This window comes from Myotis yumanensis, unplaced genomic scaffold, assembly GCF_028538775.1.
Source record: "Myotis yumanensis isolate MYYU_CA2020_CCGP unplaced genomic scaffold, mMyoYum1.0.hap1 SCAF_10, whole genome shotgun sequence".
NCBI lineage: Eukaryota > Metazoa > Chordata > Mammalia > Chiroptera > Vespertilionidae > Myotis > Myotis yumanensis.
In genome coordinates this window covers 8081781-8103061 of record NW_027223761.1, presented here as the reverse complement: position 1 = coordinate 8103061, position 21281 = coordinate 8081781, and the positions used below count along the sequence as shown (strand labels likewise).

General features: G+C 45.3%; 1 protein-coding gene across 8 annotated transcripts in view; it reads right to left on the bottom strand.

Annotated features, from left to right (window-relative positions):
• Positions 1–20494, bottom strand: part of PPFIA1 (PTPRF interacting protein alpha 1) — a 57418-nt gene extending 36924 nt beyond the window's left edge. For all 8 annotated transcript variants that reach the window (XM_070427717.1, XM_070427719.1, XM_070427722.1 and 5 more), the window contains exons 1-7: positions 20388–20494; positions 18887–19150; positions 3754–3855; positions 3238–3402; positions 2555–2629; positions 2083–2184; positions 1628–1849 (exon numbers count right to left, since the gene is read on the bottom strand). In XM_070427717.1, coding sequence (XP_070283818.1) covers positions 1628–1849; positions 2083–2184; positions 2555–2629; positions 3238–3402; positions 3754–3855; positions 18887–19150 — 930 coding nt within the window. In that variant the 5' untranslated portion in view covers positions 20388–20494. The remainder of the gene's footprint in view (positions 1–1627; positions 1850–2082; positions 2185–2554; positions 2630–3237; positions 3403–3753; positions 3856–18886; positions 19151–20387) is intronic.
• Between the last annotated feature and the right edge of the window lie 787 nt (positions 20495–21281).

Below are 21281 nucleotides of genomic sequence, written 5' to 3'. Positions count from 1 at the left end.
TAAGGAAATCGTTACACTCGGCTGGTGTGGTTCAGTGGTTGAGCGTTGACCCAAGAAATAGGAGGTCATGGTTTGATTCCCAGTCAGGGCACATGCCCGGGTTGCAGGCTCGATTCCTAGTAGGGGGCATGTAGGAGGCAGCCAATCAATGATTCTCTCTCATCATTGATGTTTTTATTCCTCTCTCGCTCTCCCTTCCTCTCTGAAGTCAAAGCATATTTAAAAAAAAAATGTAAGGAGATCAAATGAATGAATGGAAATGGAAGTCAAAGTTTAAGTTAACTGTATACAGCCTTCAAAAGCCTAATCCTGTGAAAATAATTCTCTTACACAGTATTAAACACTGAAACTAGGGCCGAACTTTCTGCTCATGCAATTCCTGTCCCCATGTAGAAATTCATTTTAGGTGCCTCCCCATTGATTAAGTAACTAATGTTAGCAAAGTCTTTTTTTTTTTTTTTTTTTTTTTTTTTAAATATATTTTATTGATTTTTTACAGAGAGGAAGGGAGAGAGATAGAGAGTTAGAAACATCGATGAGAGAGAAACATCGACCAGCCGCCTCCTGCACATCTCCCACTGGGGATGTGCCCGCAACCCAGGTACATGCCCTTGACCGGAATCGAACCTGGGACCCTTGAGTCCGCAGGCTGACGCTCTATCCACTGAGCCAAACCGGTTTCGGCAAAGTCTTAATATTAAAAGTGACAGGTCTTTAAAAAAAGAATTTAATTTCAAAATTCTCTGCATATTACACTCTGCCACATAAATACTGCCTGTTGCCAGAGAACAATGTAACTAAACCATAACAGGTTACACTCTATCTACTCCTGTGAGGGTCTGAAAGGCTCTTCCTGAGAGTCCTGGCTGAGATGGTCTCCCGGGGAGAAGAGGTGGGGTGTTTGTCTTGTTTACAAAGAAGAGCATAAAGTGAAGGGGGAGGGGCGATGCCAGAGAAAGTATGCAGCCCTCACTGGCTTTTATAATGACGATTATAAATTCTTACACATACAGAAGAACCGTGTGCCAGATAGGAGTGCATTTCTACGCAATGTGACAGCATCATCCTGATGACCCCACGTGAGCACACTCACTGTCTGTCTGACCCCGGCATTTACTATCAATGATTCCTTTGGGGACAGGACATATAAAGGCTAGGAGATCGCCAACGCTCTGAACAGTCAGCAGACAACGCAGACAGCAGGTCAGTGAACTAGCAGCACACCAAACACCAACACCCACATGTTCATGTGTGCGTCAGAAGGAAATCTGAGCATGGTGGAGACTAGGTTCAGACCGCCCAGACCTTGCAGAAATCAGGACTCCACAACCAGGGCGTTACACAGTCACGCAGTAGCATGACCAGAAGGGTGGCCACCTGTTCCTTCTGCCGCCGCCAGTCTAATGAGCAGCTGGACCAGGTCTCCACCTTTCCAGACCTTGGGGAGAGGAGACTGCACCAGCAGAACGGAGGTCACCTATCACGGTCTCACAGCACCGTTCTGTTTTGATATTACGTATACAATGATGTGAAGGTTGGAAACAATTGGGAGAGTAAGGGACAAAAGGAGCAAAACAATCAAACTTTCAGAACACCCCAGCATTTGGCCCGAGGATGGCTCGCTTACCTCCCGCACATCTCGCTGCAGCTTCGTGTTCACCTCCTCAGACTTGATGAGGTCCTTCCGGGCCGTGTCCAGGTCCTCCTCCAGCTCCGCCACGTGGGTGGAGAGGGCGGCCAGGCGCTCCTTCATCTGGCTCTGCTCCCGGGCCTGCTTGTCTATGACTTCCTGCAGCTCCATCACTTTAGCAAGGTCTTCCTCGTGGCTTAAGGAACCATCAGAGGATCTCTGATGGGGAGAAAAGAACTCTTAAACAGCCTCATCTGAGGAGCTAGGAAGCAAAGTGCTTCTGGGACACAGGGAGACATCAAATGAATGTATGCAGTCAGCTGGACCACATCTTCCGCGGGCGCAAGGCTGGACTGGACTGGGCTGTGGCCCAGCGTTCCCCACAGTCCCGTGCAGACCGCGGACAGGTGAAACCAGGATTTAGAAAGAGACAGAGAGCGCCAAGGACTTGCCTTTCCATTCGTGCTGGGTGTGTTTTCTTGTTCATGATTGATGTCAAGCACCCCATCTGTCAGTGTTTTTTTCTGATTATTCTGTTCTTTAAGAATCATCAGCTAAAACCAAAAAATCGAATATGAGAGTAAAGAACTAAGTAAAGATAGCAAAACTCGTTTTGGAAAACACAACTACCAACTGTAAACATAATATAAGAATATATCCATGGGGACGCCAGCCACCTGGACTATGGCTGGATTAGTAAAAACAGAACTTACTCCCTACTGGACAGGTGGTGCTAAGAGATATCCTGCAACTCTGGAAGGAAAGTGCCATTCACCAGTCCTTACACTGACTCCAGGGGCTGGTCCTCACTCAGAAAGACAAACAGCACCTGATATCCACTAGCACAGACTTCATAATTTTTTTTAAATTACGAGATAAAAATGAAAAACCCTCAATTCAAACCATGTGATGTACCAAACTTACCTCTTTGTGGGTGGCACCCAGCTCTTCTTCCAGCAAACTACACCTTTCAAGTGCTACTCGTAGGCGCTCCCTCACCTGAAAGCAAACAGGGTTGAAGTGTGTGCATATTTATTTAATGCTTAATGACAGCAATTCTAATTCACCATCATTCTAACATAACACAACAGTATACCTTAACGTCTTTCATGATGTTAATGTCAAGAAAAGCCATTTGTTAATAGCTTAATAATTTAGAAAAATCTTCTCCCTAAATTATACTATTCAATTCTTAATAACAAATCAATATACAGAATGAAATAAATTTTAAGCCTGGCTGGCATAGCTCAGGGGCTGAGCATCGACCTATGAACCAGGAGGTCACGGTTCGATTCCCATTCAGGGCACATGCCGGCATGCGGGCTCGATCCCCAGTGTGGGGCATGCAGGAGCAGCCAATCAATGATTCTCTCTCATCATTGATGTTTCTATCGCTCTTGAACTCTCCCTTCCTCTCTGAAATCAATAAAAATATGTAACAAAACAACAAAAACTTTAAAACATTTATGCCGACTAATACTTTTTACCTATACAGAACTGTCTTCTCACAGGAAAACTTTGTAAGAGTTTAAGTTGTGCACATCCATGATGCCCACGGAGCAATGCAGCACATGTTCAAGCCAAGAATAACTGCGGGGCTGCTGTACCTTTTCATCCAGAGCTTTGTGGTGCTCAAACAATGACTTGAGTGCTTTGAGGACTTCCACCTCGCTGGACACGCCTGCCGGGGACTGCGCCTGTCTCTTCACCACGGTCATCCGGAGAGACCGCTCATGCCTGGAGACAAGGCACTCTAAATGTTCTAGCAGCAGCTACAAGAAAGGCCAAAATCAAACACGTTTAAGGAACACACTCTCAGTATCGTATTTGAACCTGGAGCAAATAACTCCCTTCACTCTCATGCTAACACGAGTCTGACTCCCTTAAATCTGGTCTAAAGTCAGAGAGAGCCCTCTCAACAGTACTAAAATATTAGTTCTTCTCATCATCAATTTCAAGCCAGGACTGAGAACACTGAACTGGTCAAATGCAGTTGAGTCACGGGAGATGCTGAAACTGTGCTTGAAGCCAGATGGAGTGGGTTGTCTTTGAGAGTAAAGCCAGCAGCGCAGCTCTGGACAGCGACCCAGAGGCCAGTGTGAGAGCACACAGACCAGACTCACCCTGGTGTTGTTTCTTTCTGCCTTCAGTTCAGCAATTTCTTCTTCCCGCTCAAGCAGCTGCTCCCTGCACACATTGAGCTCTTTAGTAAGTGCTGCAAACTCCTGGAAAACAGGACAGACGCTGTCAAGATCCCAGGGCTCACACAGAGGAGCCCAGGCCTGGGACAAGGGGTGACCCTCCAGAGAAAGAGGTCAGACGACGAGCCCAGACCACAGACCACCTCACTCAGACTGCCTGTCAGGCATTCAGTAGAGCGAAACTCCTCTGAAATAATTGAAATTATTTGCCAACGTTTCGCTGCATTTTAAGTTTTTCTCTCTAAAGAACAAAGAAGGGACAAAGGTTCACTTAATCAATCTGACATTCAAATTACGAAAAATGGTTGATATAGATGATTCTAGACAATTTACAAACAGGTGGCATATTCAAGATCATGCATAAATTCTTTGAAATCAAAGTTAACTTTACCCCAGAAATGACGCCAGTCATTAGAACCTGACTTTACAAGGCTAGCCCCCAAGAGCTTATTTGAGCCCTGACGCAGAACAGAAATACTTGAAAAGAAGCTGTACCCAGGACTTGAAAAGAAGCAAAACCCAGGACTATTCATGCAAACTGGGGCACATGGTCATCCCACCTATGAGAGGTGGGCGGACAGAGATGGGAGGGGCAAGACTTCTGAGTATGCCTAGTTCTGTGGTTCTGATTTTTGGATCATATAAACATTTTATGTATTTGGAAAAAAATTATATTCCAAACAAAAAAGGCAGACCCTAAAATTAAGAATCAAAAACAAATGAACCTAACTATGTTATCAAATTTTGTGTGGCTATGTTACTTCCTATTGCTTTAAAACATATTATTCTAACTACACTTGACACTTACACAATGGGGGAGGTTGGCTTAGGGGCACCGACCTGCCCATGCAGTCAAAAATGTGCCTGCATGTTACTTCTGACTCTCCAAAAACTTTACTCATGACCTACTCTTGACTGAAGCCTTACTGAACACATAAACAGTCAATTAACACATATTTTGTATGTTATGTTATATATTGTATAATTACAATAAAGTAACTTAAAAAAATAAAGAAAATCAAGAAAGATAAAATACATTTATAGTACCGTATGTGTATATTGAAAACAAAAATTGCATATATGTGGGTCTGCACAGTTCAAATCCATTTTGTGCAAGGGCCAATTTGCATATATTCTTTTTTTCAAATTGATTTGAGAGAGAGGCAGGGAAGCAAAGAGAGAGAGAGGGAAAACATTGTTCAGTCACCTCCCGTACACTCCCCAACCAGGGATCGAACCCGAAACCTTTCAGTAGACAGCAGGACTCTCCAACCAACTGAGCCACACTGGCCAGGGCTGGGCTGCATATATTCTTAAGATATATTTATTCCAAAACTCAAAAGAATTATAAAAACAATTCTAAAACTTGACTCAGTAGGATAATTATAACAATAAGGTACTAAGTATCTAAATAGGATAAAGAAAATAATGTTGCCCTGGCTGGTTTGGCTCAGTGGTTGGAATGTCTGCCAAGGAAAAGAAGAGTTTTGGGTTTGATTCCCTGTCAAGGGCATGTACCTGGGTTGCAGGTTTGATCCCTGCCCTGGTTGGGGCACATATGGGAGGCAGCCAATCGATATGACTCACATCCATGTTTCTCTCTCTCTCTCTCCTCCCCCCCACCTCCTTTCCTCTCTCTTAAAAAAAAAAAAAAAAATCAATGGAAAAAATATCCTCTGGTGAGGATTAGCCAAAAAAAAAATATGAAAAAATAAGTGACCACTCTAACCAATGGTTCCCACCTTGTGTCCATTCTTGCCCCCACCCCAAACCCATTCTCTAAGCAGCATAAGCATGATCTAAAAACATCTTAAACCGAGGAGAAACCAAGATGGCGGCATAGGTAAACACGGGAGTTTGCTGCCTCGAACAACCACTTCAAAAATACAACTAAAAGACGGAACGGACATCATCCAGAACCACAGGAAAGCTGGCTGAGTGGATGTTCTACAACTAGGAGGAAAGAGAAAAGCATACCGAGGCTCAGAGGAGGCGCAGTGCTGAAGTAAAATACTAAGGTTCAGAGTGCATGTGGAGTGGGCTGGAGGCTGAGGGCGCGGTTGTTTTCAATCGGGAGGGAGTCTCAGGCTCTGAGCTCCAGTTCCGGGCGAGTCTCTAAGGACCCAGACTCATACGGGAGAAGTGGGACTGTCTGGCATCGCTCAGGACCCTAGGGCAGCTTTCTCTCCGTGGGGCTTGCAGCGACTACTGGGACACTGAGAAGCAGAGCCTCTGAGGGCAAGACTGAGAGCAGCCATAATTGCTAACCCCGCCCTGTTGATCCCGTGGGACCCGCCCCGCCCAAGCCCTGCAGGGAGGCTTTTGCTGGATAGCCTCAGGCAAAGGCTAGATTAGCACCTCCCTAGAGATCCAGGAGCCAGGAAGCCCAGAGGTCAGAGTGGGACCATCCAGCTTTAAGCTCCGTGGAACCATAAAAGACACACTCAGGAGGCAGACTCAGTGAGCACCAAAGCCCCATCGAAGCAAGTCTAGCCCCAGAGGGGTGTCTCCAGCACAGAAGTTCTCCCACCGCAGACACAGCTGATTCTCACAGCCAATTGACCTGGAGGTCAATTCCTCACAGTGATAACTACAACAATCAAGGCTTAACCACAACAAGACTGTGCACAAAGCCCACAAGGGGGTGCACCAAGAGTGTCTACCTTAGGTAATTGGGACACTTAGCACAGAAAGGCACTCTATCGACACAGCGAAGCATAAAAAAATGCCGAGACAAAGAAACAGGACACAAACGACAGAATTGGAGGAAAGCAAACTGTTGGATATAGAGTTCAAAACCACACTTTTAAGGTCTTTAAAGAACTGTTTAGAAGCCCTCGAAAAGACTGGTAAGACCGCCGATAAATGTAGTGAGATCCTCAAGAAATCTAATGAGACCCTCGATGTTGTGATAAAGGACCAACTAGAAATTAAGCATACACTGACTGAAATAAAGACTATTATACAGACTCCCAACAGCAGACCAGAGGGTCGCAAGGATCAAGTCAAAGAGTTGAAATACAAAGAAGCAAAAAACACCCAACCGGAAAAGCAAAATGAAAAAAGAATCCGAAAATATGAAGATAGTGTAAGGAGCCTCTGGGACAGCTTCAAGCGTACCAACATCCAAATTATAGGGGTGCCAGAAGATGAGAGACAGCAAGATATTGAAAACCTATTTGAAGAAATAATGACAGAAAACTTCCCCTACCTGGTGAAAGGAATAGACTTCCAAGTCCAGGAAGCGCAGAGAACCCCAAACAAAAGGAATCCAAAGAGGACCACACCAAGACACATCATAATTAAAATGCCAAGAGCAAAAGACAAAGAGAGAATCCTAAAAGCAGCAAGAGAAAGAAAATCAGTTACCTACAAGGGAGTACCCATACGACTGTCAGCTGATTTCTCAACAGAAACTTTGCAGGCCAGAAGGGAATGGCAAGAAATATTCAAAGTGATGAATACCAAGAACCTACAACCAAGACTACTTTATCCAGCAAAGCTATCATTCAGAAGTGAAGGCCAGATAAAGAGCTTCACAGATAAGAAAAAGCTAAAGGAGTTCATTACCACCAAACCAGTATTATATGAAATGCTGAAAGGTATCCTGTAAGAAGAGGAAGAAGAAAAAGGTAAAGATACAAATTATGAACAACAAATACACATCTATCAACAAGTGAATCTAAAAATCAAGTGAATAAATAATCTGATGAACTGGTGATTGTAATAGAATCAGGGACATAGAAAGGGAATGGACTGACTATTCTTGGGGGGGGGGAGAAAGGGGTGTGGGGGTGAGTGAAGAGATTAGACAACAATCGTGCACCTATGGATGAGGACAGTGGGTGGGGAGTGAGGGCAGAGGGTGGGGTTGGAACTGGGTGGAGGGGAGTTATGGTGGGAAAAAAGAGTAACTAATGTAATAATCTGAACAATAAAGATTTAATTAAAAATAAATAAATAAAAAAAAATAAAAACATCTTAAACCTTGTTAATCTCTCCACCTGGTCCGTGACAGTATTTAAAGAAACCCTCACTCTTTGGCAGGCAAGGCTCTGACTGCCCACCTGGCCCCCTCACCCTTTGCTGCAGGAACAATGGCCTCACTTCCATGGTGTGAGCCATGGCCAAGTTCTTCTTGCCTCTGGCCTTAGCCCCTGCAGTCACAGTGCTGGGGAAGGTCTCACGGCTGGCTTCTCTCAGCCTCTGAATCTCTGACCAAAAGAGACCCTCCACAGGCCTTTTCTGGGTCCCTCCTGGACCCCAGTGTGCCACAGACAGCACACCTCACACAGCCTTGGCTGTGTCTTTCTAACTACGTAGTCTGTGAAGATACACCTCACAACCTGTACTTCTGTTGAGAAGTGGTTTGATATGTCAGCTCTCGAAAGACAGGGATTCTGTCTGCCTCTACCACGGTCTCCCAGGGATATGGAACTCGGAACCTGAGGGGCTCAACTGAAAGTGGAAGGCTCACCTGGCTGGGGTGGCTCAGTGGTTGAGCATCAACCTATGAACTAGGACAGTGATGGCGAACCTATGTCACCTCTGACATGTGAACTCATTTTTTTGGTTGATTTTTCTTTGTTAAATGGCATTTAAATATATAAAATAAATATCAAAAATATAAGTCTTTGTTTTACTATGGTTGCAAATATCAAAAAATTTCCATATGTGACACGGCACCAGAGTTAAGTTAGGGTTTTTCAAAATGCTGACACGCCGAGCTCAAAAGGTTGGCCATCACTGAACTAGGAGGTCACTGTTTGATTCCCGGTCAGGGCACATGCCCAGGTTTCGGGCTCGAACACCAGTAGGGGTCAAGCAGAAGGCAGCCAATCAATGATTCTCTCTCATCATTGATGTTTCTCTCTCTCCCTTTCTCTCTGAAATCAATAAAAATATATTTAAAAATAAGAAAGTGACCACTGTAGCCCTGGCCAGTGTTGTTCTGCAGTTAGAGTGTTAGCCGACACACCTAAGGGTCACAGGTTCATTTTCCGATCAAGGGTATGTACCTTGGTTGCAGGTTTGATCCCCAGAAGGGGTCATGCAGAAGGCAGCCGATCAATGATTCTCTCTCATCATTGATGTTTCTATTCCTCTCTTCCTTCCTCTCTCTGAAATCAATACCCCCCCCCCCCCTTTTTTTAAAAAGAGTGGAAGGCTTTGTCTCATGCAAACAATTAAAGGTGCTGACACAGAGGAAGACAAGGCAGGGCTGCTTTAAAAAAGATGGCAAGTTGTGCAAAAGAGAGGAGATACAAATGGCCAGTGCTACTTGGAAAGGATATATTTAACCGTTTCATAAAGTAGGAACCATGGAAATAAGCCCGGTCTCCTGAGCGAGGTTCTGCCAAGTCAGTGAGGCACACCAGGGGGACCATCATAGAAGCCTACGCTCAGTGAGGAGGCCTTGACTAACTTACCGCACCCTGATTAGGAGGTCGGTCTCCCTAACTTGTGCACTGACTTAAGCTCAGCCCGTGCTTGATCTCCTTGTTGAAAGCCCTGAAGACAGAATTATAGTTGAGCGCTGCACCGCCTCTGGCTGTGGACCCCTGGAGCCCCTCCACTTCCCTGCATACACTTCCCTGTGGGGGGCGGGAGCTGCACTGTCCAATGTTCAGGAGCATCTCTACCCCAGTTTCTTTGTCTCCCCAGCATCAGAGCTTTTCCAGATCTCATCCTCCCGACAAGTCTGCTTCCACCTGCTTCCCTTTCCAATCCACCCAGCACACTTGATACTGCCACCAGCTTCCCCTAAACCTCTGCTGTGACAATCGACACATCTGATGTAGGTAGGCTTACTTCTCACTAAGTTGTGATTCCCCGCCCCCCCCCCCCCCCCCCCCCGCCAAATATATTTTTATTGATTTTAGAGAGAGGAAGGGAGAGGGAAAGATAGAAACATTAATGATGAGAGAGAATCATTGATCGGCTGCCTCCTGCATGCCCCCCACTGGGGATGGATGTGCCCTGATGGGAATTGAACTTTGACCTCCTGGTCAATGGGACCACGCTCAACCACTGAGCAACACCAACCTGGCTGAGTAGTGATTTTTTTTTTAACATTTTATTGATTTTTTACGGAGAGGGATAGAAAGTTAGAAACATCGATGAGAGAGAAACATCAATCAGCTGCCTCCTGCACATCTCCCACTGGGGATGTGCCCGCAACCCAGGTACATGCCCTTGACCGGAATCGAACCTGGGACCCTTCAGTCCGCAGGCTGACGCTCTATCCACCGAGCCAAACCGGTTTCGGCAGAGTTGTGATTTTTAAGAACCTGTTCAGGCCTGGCTGGTGTGGCTCAGGTGATTGGGGTTGTCCCATGCATCAGAAGGTCTCAGGTTCAATTCCCAGTCAGGGCACATGCCCAAGTTGCAGGTTTGTTCCTGGTTGGATGAGTACGGGAGGCAGCTGATCGATGTTTCTCTCTCACATTGATGTTTTTTTCTCTCTTTCCAAAATTAATAAAACATTTAAAAAAACACACCACCACCTTATTCGCTAGGGTGTCTGAGTCTTATATACACTCCAGTCTCAGGGATTAGCAGACTTGGAGAGACACGGGCAAAATTTGGGGTCCCACCCAAAACTCAACCTGAACAACTGAATTCTCTTTTCTCAGTTTCATATACAAGAGTTCTCTGAGAGAAATGTGTTTCAAAAATCTCATTTGTTGCTTTCAAACAAATCTGATCTGATATACTTAAAACACTGCTTTCCCACCAATACTCATTATTTTCAAGTACCCAAGGAAGAGTTCACAAAAATGAATACATGCTGTCTCATCATCAGGCAAGCTCAACACATCTCACAGGACTGAAATAATGCAGTCTACTTAGGAATTGCAGTGGATTGACAGTTTATGTCCCTCCAAATCCTCCACCCCCGCCCCAAGGTGACGGTATGAGGAGGCAGGAACTTTGGGAGGTGATTAGGTCATGAGTGGACAGAGCTCCTTTGCCCCGTCACTATGTGAGGACAGTGAGAAGCTGGCCATCTATACACCAGGAAGCAGGCTCACCCGACATCGAATCACCTGGTACCAAGACCTTGGACTTCCCAGCCTCCAGACCAGGGGTCCTCAAACTACGGCCCACGGGCCACCTGCAAATACAAATACTGTATTTGTTCCCATTTTGTTTTTTTTACTTCAAAATAAGATATGTGCAGTGTGCATAGGAATTTGTTCATAGTTTTTTTTTAAACTATAGTCCGGCCTTCCAACAGTCTGAGGGACAGTGAACTGGCCCCCTGTTTAAAAAGTTTGAGGATCCCTGCTCCAGACCATGAGAAATAAATTCTGTTGTTTATAAGACAGCTAGTCTATGGTACTGTTATAGTAGTCTGAAAAAACTAAGACAGGTATCTTCATGAAATTAAGCTAGAAATCAACACAAAAATAAATAGAAAATCCCCCAAACATTGGGAAGTAGTATACTTTCTAAAAACTTCATGACAAAAAAAGATACTACAATGACAAAATTCTAAATATTTTAATATGTTTTTATTGATTTTTTTTGAGAGAGAGCGGAACGGAGGAGAGGTAGAAACATTGATGAGAGAGAAACATCAACATCGATTAGCTGCCTCCTGCAAACCCCCTGCTGGGGATCAGCCCAAAACCCGGGCATATGCCCTGACTGGGAATTGAACGGGTGACCTCCTGGTTCATGGGTCTATGCTCAACCACTGAGCCACACCATTTAATATTTTTACCTAAAAGAATAAAAATTTGGCTTATCAAAACTTGTGGAATGCAACTAAAGGTGTGCTTAGAGGGAAACTTACAGTCTTAAACACATATATTGGAAAAGAAGAAAAGCTAAAAATCAATTAAGCATCTATTTCAAGAAACCAGAAAAAAGAACAGCAAATAAAAAGTAGATGGAAGGGGAAAAAAATGAAATAGAAAACAAAAATTACATAGGAAAAAAATATCAATAAAGCCAAAAGTTGGTTCTTTGAAAGGATTAATACAATTGATAAACCCCTAGCAAGACCAGCAAGATAAAGAAATAAAGCACAGTGACCAATATCAAATAATTGTAAAGGGGACATGAGCCACTTCACACTCATTAACTGAAAAGTTCAGGAGACCTGAATGAATTCCTAGGGGGGAAAAAGCCTACCTAAACAGACACAAGAAACAGATAATAAGAAAAATCCTATTTCCATGTAAGAAACTGAATCTGAAATTAAAGCCTTCTCACACACAAAAACAAACCCTACCCCAGCTTCTTCCAAAAATCTAAGGGAAAAGAACACCAGTCTCACAGGAACTCTTCTGGGAACCCATGAGGAACACTCCCACCTTGTTTTATGAGACCAGCATAGCCCTGACCAAACCCAACAAAAAGAATGGACCGTAAAGCACGGAGCTCGAAGATACGCACAGATATTTAGCATCAGAGACATTCAGTGAAGAAAAGTGTTGGATGCTACAGATTCATCAGGATTCCACAGTTTCAATTATAATTTACTTGCAAGGCTACAGTAATGTTTTTGCTTGACTCATTACAAGATACGTTTCTTGACTCTCAATTAGGCTTTCAATGAGGATGTAACAAAATAAGAATTTTGAGACTAGAAATTGTTCTTTTAAAAAAACTGAAATAAGTTCATTCCTAGTTAATTATAATAGAAGCATAAAATTTTATTGGGCAAGTAGATAACATACATGTATTGAAACATAATACTTCTCTGAACTTAGGCTTTCATATACTCATTTCTATTTAACACATTGTATGCGGGAAACGTATTTATAAAACGTATAAATACGTTTCCCGCATACAATGTGTTAATTATAACTAAATCACCATCATTTATTGCCAAGTTGGAAACACTGTCAAATAAACACTTTCAATAAGACAATTCAAAAAAGTCAAATTACAGACCAATTTCTCATGAATGCAGATGAAATAATTCTAAAAAATATTAAGAACAACAAAAACAGTGAAAGAAGAATACACTGAGGTCAGGTTGGGATTATTACAGAATTAAAAAAAATTTTCTTTTTAATTAAACCACCACATAAAAGAAAAATCACCTTTGTCAAACTGCAGTGGGAAGGCCAGGGAGGGTTGGGGGGCAGGAGGGAGGGGGGTAAGAGATCAACTGAAGGACTTGTATGTATGCATATAAGCATAACTAATGGACATAAGACACTGGGGGGTAAGGGAGGGCAGGGGATTGTCAAGGGCGTAGGGGAAAAAAAGGGCACTTATGTAATAACCTTTGTAATACTTTTAGCAAAAAAAAATAATAATAAAAATTAATTTAAAAAAAAAGAAAAATCACTTGATACAAAGTGATGGTCACCAGATCGAGAAGGGGAGGCAGAGGGTGGAGGCTGGGTGAAAAGGGGGAAGGGATTAATATGTATGAATTGCCAGTTATAAAAATAGTCATAAAGTATAGCATAGGGAATATGGTCAATAATATTGTGGTAACTATGCATGGTACCAAGTAGGTACTGGACTTATGGGGGAATATCATTCTGTAAGTTATATACGTATCTAACCACTAAGCTGCACACCTGAAACTAATAATATCAAATGTCAACTGTAATTGAAAAATTTTAAAGTAAAAAAAAGTTAACATGAAGATGGCGGCATAGGTAAACACCGGAGTGTGCTGCCTCGCACAACCACTTCAAAAATACAACTAAAGACGGAACGGACGTCACCCAGAACCACAGGAAGGCTGGCTGAGGGGAAATTCTTCAACTAGAAGGAAGGAGAACAGCGTGCCAAGACTCAGAGGAGGCGCAGTGTGGAAAATACAAAGGTACGGAGGTGCGCGTGGAGTGGGCTGGTGGCTGAGGGCGCTGTTGTTGTTTTCAATTGGGAGGGAGTCCCAGGCTCTGAGCTCCAGATCCGGGCGAGTCTCTAGGGACTCAGACTCAAAAGGGAGAAGCAGGATTGTCTGGCATCGGTTGGAACGAGAGGGCAGCTTTCTCTTGGAGGTTTGCAGCAGTTGCTGGGATTCTGAGAAGCAGAGCCTCTGGGAACGGGACTGAGAGCAGCCATAACTGCTCCCTCCGCCCGCCCTGTTGATTCCCTGCGACCCGACCCACCCAAACCCTGCGCAGAGCCATTTGCCGGATAGCCTCAGGCAAAGGCTAGATTAGCACCTCTCCAGAAGACAGAAGTTTTCCCACTGCAGACACAGCTGATTCTCACAGCCAGTCAGCCTGGAGGTCAAATCCCTCTAGTATTAACTACAACAATCAAGGCTTAACTACAACAAGACTGTGCACAAAGACCACTAGGGGGTGCACCAAGAAAGCATAAAAAATACAGAGACAAAGAAACAGGACAAAACTATCAAGGGAGGATATTGAGTTCAGAACCACACTTTTAAGGTCTCTCAAGAACTGTCTAGAAGCTGCCGATAAACTTGATGAGAGCCTCAAGAAATCTAATGAGACCCTCGATGTTGTGATAAAGAACCAACTAGAAATTAAGCATACACTGACTGAAATAAAGAATATTATACAGACACCCAACAGCAGACCAGAGGAGCACAAGAATCAAGTCAAAGATTTGAAATGCGAAGAAGCAAAAAACACCCAACCGGAAAAGCAAAATGAAAAAAGAATCCAAAAATACGAAGATAGTGTAAGGAGCCTCTGGGACAGCTTCAAGCGTACAAATATCAGAATTATAGGGGTGCCAGAAGATGAGAGACAGCAAGATATTGAAAACCTATTTGAAGAAATAATGACAGAAAACTTCCCCCACCTGGTGAAAGAAATAGACTTACAGGTCCAGGAAGCGCAGAGAACCCCAAACAAAAGGAATCCAAAGAGGACCACACCAAGACACATCATAATTAAAATGCCAAGAGCAAAAGACAAAGAGAGAATCTTAAAAGCAGTAAGAGAAAGAAACTCAGTCACCTATAAGGGAGTACCCATACGACTGTCAGCTGATTTCTCAACAGAAACTTTGCAAACCAGAAGGGAGTGGCAAGAAATATTCAAAGTGATGAATGCCAAGAACCTACAACCAAGATTACTTTATCCAGCAAAGCTATCATTCAGAATTGAAGGTCAGATAAAGAGCTTCAAAGATAAGAAAAAGCTAAAGGAGTTCATCACCACCAAAGCAGCATTATATGAAATGCTGAAAGGTATCCTTTAAGAAGAGGAGGAAGAAGAAAAAGGTAAAGATACAAATTATGAACAAGAAATATGCATCTATCAACAAATGAATCTAAGAGTCAAGTGAATAAATAATCTGAGGAACAGAATGAACTGTTGATTATAATAAGAATCAGGGACATAAAAAGGGAATGGACTGACTATTCTTGGGGGGGAAAGGGGTGTGGGAGATGCGGGAAGAGACTGGACAAAAATCGTGCATCTATGGATGAGGACAGTGGGTGGGGAGTGAGGGCGGAGGGTGGGGTGGGAGCTGGAAGGAGGGGAGTTATGGCGGGGAGAAAAGAGGAACAAATGTAATAATCTGAACAATAAAGATTTAATTAAAAAATATAATAAAATAAAAAATAAAAAGAAATGCTAAAAAAAAAAAAAGATTAGCTAGGTAAGCATGAATCAGAGCAAAGCTGGAGGACTTAAATTACCAGCTATCAAGACTAACTACATCTACAGTAAGTTAGACAGTGTGGCATTTGTGCAAAGATAACCAAAAGATCAAGGGCACAGGGGAGTCCAGAAACAGACCCATACATTTACAGTGACTTGATTTATGACAGAGACGACACTGCAGTGCACTAGGGAAGGATGGTCTTAATAAATTATGCGGTGTCATTTGGATATCTATATATTTCAGGTGGGGGAAGGATCTTGGCCCCTATCTCACACCATAAACAAAAATCAATTTCAGATGGATTGTAGATCTAAACGTGACAGATAAAACAATAAAGCTTTCACAGGAAAACACCTCCATGAACTTCATGATATCGTACAATGATGAACCAAGGGCATCAATTAGGCTACATTAAAATTAAAACTTCTTCTTTTTAAAAAAATATATATTTTATTGATTTTTTACAGAGAGGAAGGGAGAGGGATAGAGAGTTAGAAATATCAATGAGAGAGAAACATCAATCAGACGCTTCCTGCACACTCTCTACTGGGGATGTGCCCGCAACCAAGGCACATGCCCTTGACTGGAATTGAACCTAAGACCCTTGAGTCCGCAGGCCAACGCTCTATCCACTGAGCCAAACCGGTCAGGCAAAATGAAAACTTCTTACCAAAAGATACCACTGAGAGAGTGAAGAGGCAAACACAAGAACGTAAAAGAAAATCTGCCATACATATATGCACTCAACACCCACCAGAGAGCGAGAATGAAAGAACTGATGAGACCACGTATTAGAGAACCACTGACTGCTCACACTGCAGATGGTACAAACTGGTCCCAACACCACTCAGGGCAGTGCCTACTGAGGCTGATCAAATGCACACCACTACTTGTCACTCCTTTGAACACACCTAATAGGAATGTATACCTATCTGCACCCAAAAACCAAGCAAGGATATTCAGGGCAGCATTTGCAAAAACTAGAAACAACCCAGATACCCACAAAGAGTAGAAAGAATAAGTTATGATAGCCCTGGCTGGTGTGGCTCAGTTGGTTAAAGCAGTATCCCATGCATTGGAAGGTCGTGCCTATCAATCGATGTATCTCTCTTACATCAATGTTTCCCTCTCTAAAATCAATTTCAAAAATAAATAAGTTATGGTATATTCATTCACATATTGGGTTACTAGACAGCAGATGAGAATAAACAAAGCTATAAGATAACATGGATGGATCTCACATACAATGTTGAATGAAAGAATCAAGAAACAAAATATACATATTACTTTACTGCATTTATATAAAGTCAAGAACATGCCAAAGCAATCATCACTGAAAGTCAAAAGCCGGCAGGCTGGCGTGGCTCAGTGGTTGAACATCGACCTATGAACCAGGAGGTAACGGTTGATTCCTGGTGAGGCCATATGCTCTGGTTGCGGGCTTGATCCCGTGTGGGTTGTGCAGGAGGCAGCAGATCAATGACTCTCTCTCATCATTGATGTTTCCATCTCTCTCTCCCCCTTCCTCTCTGAAATCAATAAAAATATTTTTTTAAAAAGTCAAGACCGTCACTTTCTACTGATACTTGTTTTATATATTGGGATTCTGAATACAAGTTTTCTTGAAGAAAGAGTTCCTGTGGTTTTAAAAAAAATTGAAAACCACTGGAATAAAATTAAAAATCCTTCCAAAAAATCGGGGAGGGGGGTGCATAGTTAGCTCTGGGGGACAATTACTGGAGCAGGTAAGAGGGGCTTCTGGGAAGCTTGGAAATGTTCTGTTTTTTGAGCTAGTGGTGGTTACAAGAATGTGTTCACCTTGTGAAGAACTCAGAGGTGTACACTTATGATTTGTGAATTTTCCTGGTGTATGTTATATTCAAATTTTGAAGTATATACTTGCCTACATAATGTGCCAGGAGAACAAATGTACTTATCTGATTCATATGCCTCCTACCTGGTTACACTGCTAACCACCAAACAGGAGATAAATGCCAAGAAAGGGGAGCGTCCAAAACACGTTTACTTGACGGTTCCTGTGTTTCTGAAATGCTGGCCCCGGGTGCTGAGGTGGTGAGTGACTGCACGACACCATCTCTACTTAATGAGGCATTTCCAGGTTACCACCCTGCGCAGTAGCTAGAAACAAATCATTGAGCAACTGTCTCACCCCACTGGTGAGGCAACCCCCTGTACGAGACTGTACTGCACAAAACTCCATCCCTTCCCTGCTGTGTCCTTGTGCTCCTTTAAAAAAACTAGCTCACCGAATATGTATTTGACATACACTTCAGTATATGTACCTATCTCAAATCACATTATAACAAATACAATCACACATACACAAAAATACAACTGAAAAGATTTACCAATACACTAAAATCTGGCAAGACATAATATGACCAATACTTCTAAACTTCTGGTAATAAAATCTGACCCAAATAAGATGGGCAATTTAGAGGATTGGAATGAGAAAAAACTTAATGATTCTCTAATCCAAAAAAAAGGAAATATTATAGCACTGACATTAAATTATTGCTGCTAAAAAAGAAATCCAAATGTTGGACTTATCAATCTTTCAGGACAGCTGACTAAAGCCAAGAAACGCATTAAGGCCAGTAATTATTCATTCACTAATTTAGTGCTGCAGACCCACCACGAAAGCATCAATGTGTGCCTGTTCAGGGCTGCCTGAAAGCACCATCAAGGCAGCTATTATGAATAAGTAAAACGGCACCTAGACAGCTCATAAACACCCAAGTCACTTTCCTCTCTCCCACCAGGCTGTGCCTTTTACCTTACATTCCTGTTGCCATTCTCTCCCTTCACCTATCATTAAATCCTCATTCAGCTCCATAATCAACGGGTTTGCAACACTGGTCCAAACGTAACATACTTAAATGAACAACTGCAGCTTTAGAATTCTCATCTGCCATGGAGAAAGTTCCAAAGGAATCAATGTCCAGTCTTCTATTTCCTGGAACAAATTTCATTTATAACACGCAGGGGTCCTGATAAAGGCGGATTGTACAAGTATTTTCCTGTGAAACCAATCCTATTTGTCCATTCAATTTCATCAGTTAATTAGAAATACATGACACAATCCATGGGCAATACCCATTTAACAAGAAATGGCTGAAGACGAGTGATCGAAAGGCACCGCGTAGCTTGACTGTTTCAAGGTCCTTTTTCAAAAACTTGGGAGCACCTCCCCAAATCCAGTTCCTCCCGCCGCCCCGAAGAAAGGAACAAGAGTAACGAGGTGTTTTCACATGACTTCAGAGGGCAGAACCTTTTTTCCTGAGAACTTTAATCCCCAGGACCTGGCTCTATAGCTCTTACAAATACCAGAACCCCATCAACTCACAAATGGTCATGCAAAGGACTCATCTAAAAATACCAACACCATCAAGATGACCTCCCAGAAATGACACCACTTAGCAGACACCAATCTGTAAAGCTGCAGGAGAGGGAAGAGCATCCGTACCTGCGGAAGTGCAGTGTTGAGCTGCCTCTGCAAGGAATCTCTTTCATGGCCAACCTCGTGTAATTTCCCCTGGGTTAACGCCAGTGTCTCTTGGGTCTCTCTCAGCGTCTCAAGAAGGCGGTCCTTCTCCTCCAGCATGGACACCATCAACTGCTCAAAATGCGAATCTGCATCTGGCTGCGAAGGCGAGCCGGACCCATGGCTCCCACTTCCTCCTGGGGGGCCTTCTGCTTCACTGATGGTTGGCATCACCTCGCACATCATCTTGAAAGAAAAGGCCCAGACTACAGTCAGCAAGTGCAAAATCGGGGCTCTCACAAAGCCATAACTTTATAGCTACCTGTCATTAATAAATGAAAGGCCCACAGCCTCAGTCTCCCATCTGACTGTTAAGCTCTGAACATGACAGACTGGGAAAACACACACATGCAAACCACAAGATGAAGACATTAACAGACAATGATCCATAAAGGACACAAAGAGCAAACCCTTGGTATTTTGTTTGCAAAGCTGTATTTTCTAGATGTTGAAAACACGTGTGCTTCTGTAACCTTTTTTTTTTCTCTCCTATTTCCCGGTAGGGGAAAGAAAGTTGAAACACACGCCACCCAATCAGTCTTCAGGAAAAGCACCGGAGGAGCACACAGACAAGTACAAATCCACCAGGCATCTTACAGGAATGCGTGCCGTCAGCTCCTGGGAAGGACTGACGGCTCACTGAATTCTTGGGCTGGATTTGGGGAGCGCTAAAAGGCCTGGATTCCTTAGGGGCCGGGAGACATGTTTTCCAATGGCTGCAATGGCTGGTCCGACAATCTAACTTACGTAAGTTACCAGACCAAAAAAAAAAAAAAAATTCCACAATGGAAATACAGCAGGTCGATACAGCCGTGACGGCTAGGAAAGAAAAGTGAAAGGTGAGATTATGAGAGGCTATTAAGTGTCTCAAATATAACTCCGGGGCCAGGGAAAAGAGGGCCGGTGCCCGAGGCTGCCGCGGTATTCCCGGCTCGGCAGACCCCCCGAGCGGGAGATGTCCAAGACCACGCACTGGATGGTCACCACGACCTCTCCACGCTCACGCTCGCACCAGGTGCTGCAGATCACGGACCCCGGGGTGCTGAGAACCGTTTGCAACGGGAGCTCAGCCTGAGTCGGGGTTTCTCGCGGCCACAGGTGTTTGCCTTTCGCGCTCGGAGCTGGGATCACCGGGGCGCTGGGGGGCAGAGGAGGGGGCGGCGCGCAGTGCCTAGAGCTCGTCCCTCGGGGCGCGGGCGGGGGACGCATCCTCCCGGGGTCCCGCCGGGGTTCCAGCGGGCGCCCGCAGGGCTCTCGCACCGACCCTGCGCCGCGGGCCCCGCCCCCAGTTCCCGCCCTGCGCCCCACGGAGCGCGCCCTTCCCGCAAGGCTGACATTAATCGGCAGCGGTGCCGTCCCAGGGAGGGGCTGGCTCCCGGGACCCCGCTCCGCCCGAGCCTGCCTCAGTCTCCCGCTCCCTTACCTTGCTCGCCGGCGGGAGCGGGCGAGGAGGCTCCGCGGCGGCTCCCGGGCGGCCGCTCGCTCCGGGCGAGCTCGGGGCCCGACGAAGGCAGCCCGCGCCCGCGCGCGCCCCGCGCCCGCGGCCCCGGGCCCGCCGCCCCCAGTCACTAAGGCCGGCCCGCGGCCGGACACTGGCGGAGCACGGGAGGAGCGGGCCCGGCTGCGCGTCGCCGGCGTCAACGTGCCCGACGTCGGGCGCGTCGGCGTAGCGTCAGCGCCGAGCGCCGCTGGCCCGGCCCGCCCCGCCCCGGGGAGGGGCGTCAGGCGAGCACCGTGGCGGCCGAGAGCGCAAGCGCCGCCTCCTCAGGTGGGGCGGTCTGCGCCTTCCGGGCGCCGATTGGATGGGCCCTGCCGGAGCCCCGCCCCCACAGGCCCCGCCCAGGTCGGGGTCGCCTCCCCGGAGTCGTGGCTCCGGGCTCGGGTCCTGACAGCATCTGGCACTTCCCGGGCCGCCCCCAAATCTCCTACTGCGCGAGGACTCCAGAGTCATGATCGAGCGTCCACTCTCTGGGCCAGACTCTTCCCGACGTCACGTCTCCACACCTTGCTGGGAGCGCGCGCGGGCGGAAGTCACCTGCTGGCAGGTCCGAGCCCGCGGCGTCGCTTCCGGAGCCTGCGCGGAACCGATCCTTACCGGACTCCTCGCTTTCTACGCAAGACCCCTTGACCTCGCTTTACCTGCTGTGGTCGGAGAGGCAGAGATGGGCAGCGCTGGAAGTCGAGTCCCCAGGCGCTGGGTGGTGAATGCAGGCTTCGGAGCCAGGCGCACCCGGTTCGGCTCCCGCAGATGCTTCTGGCCGTGTGCGCTTCTCGCGGTGTGCGCCCGAGTCTGACTCAGGGGAACCTGTCTGGGATT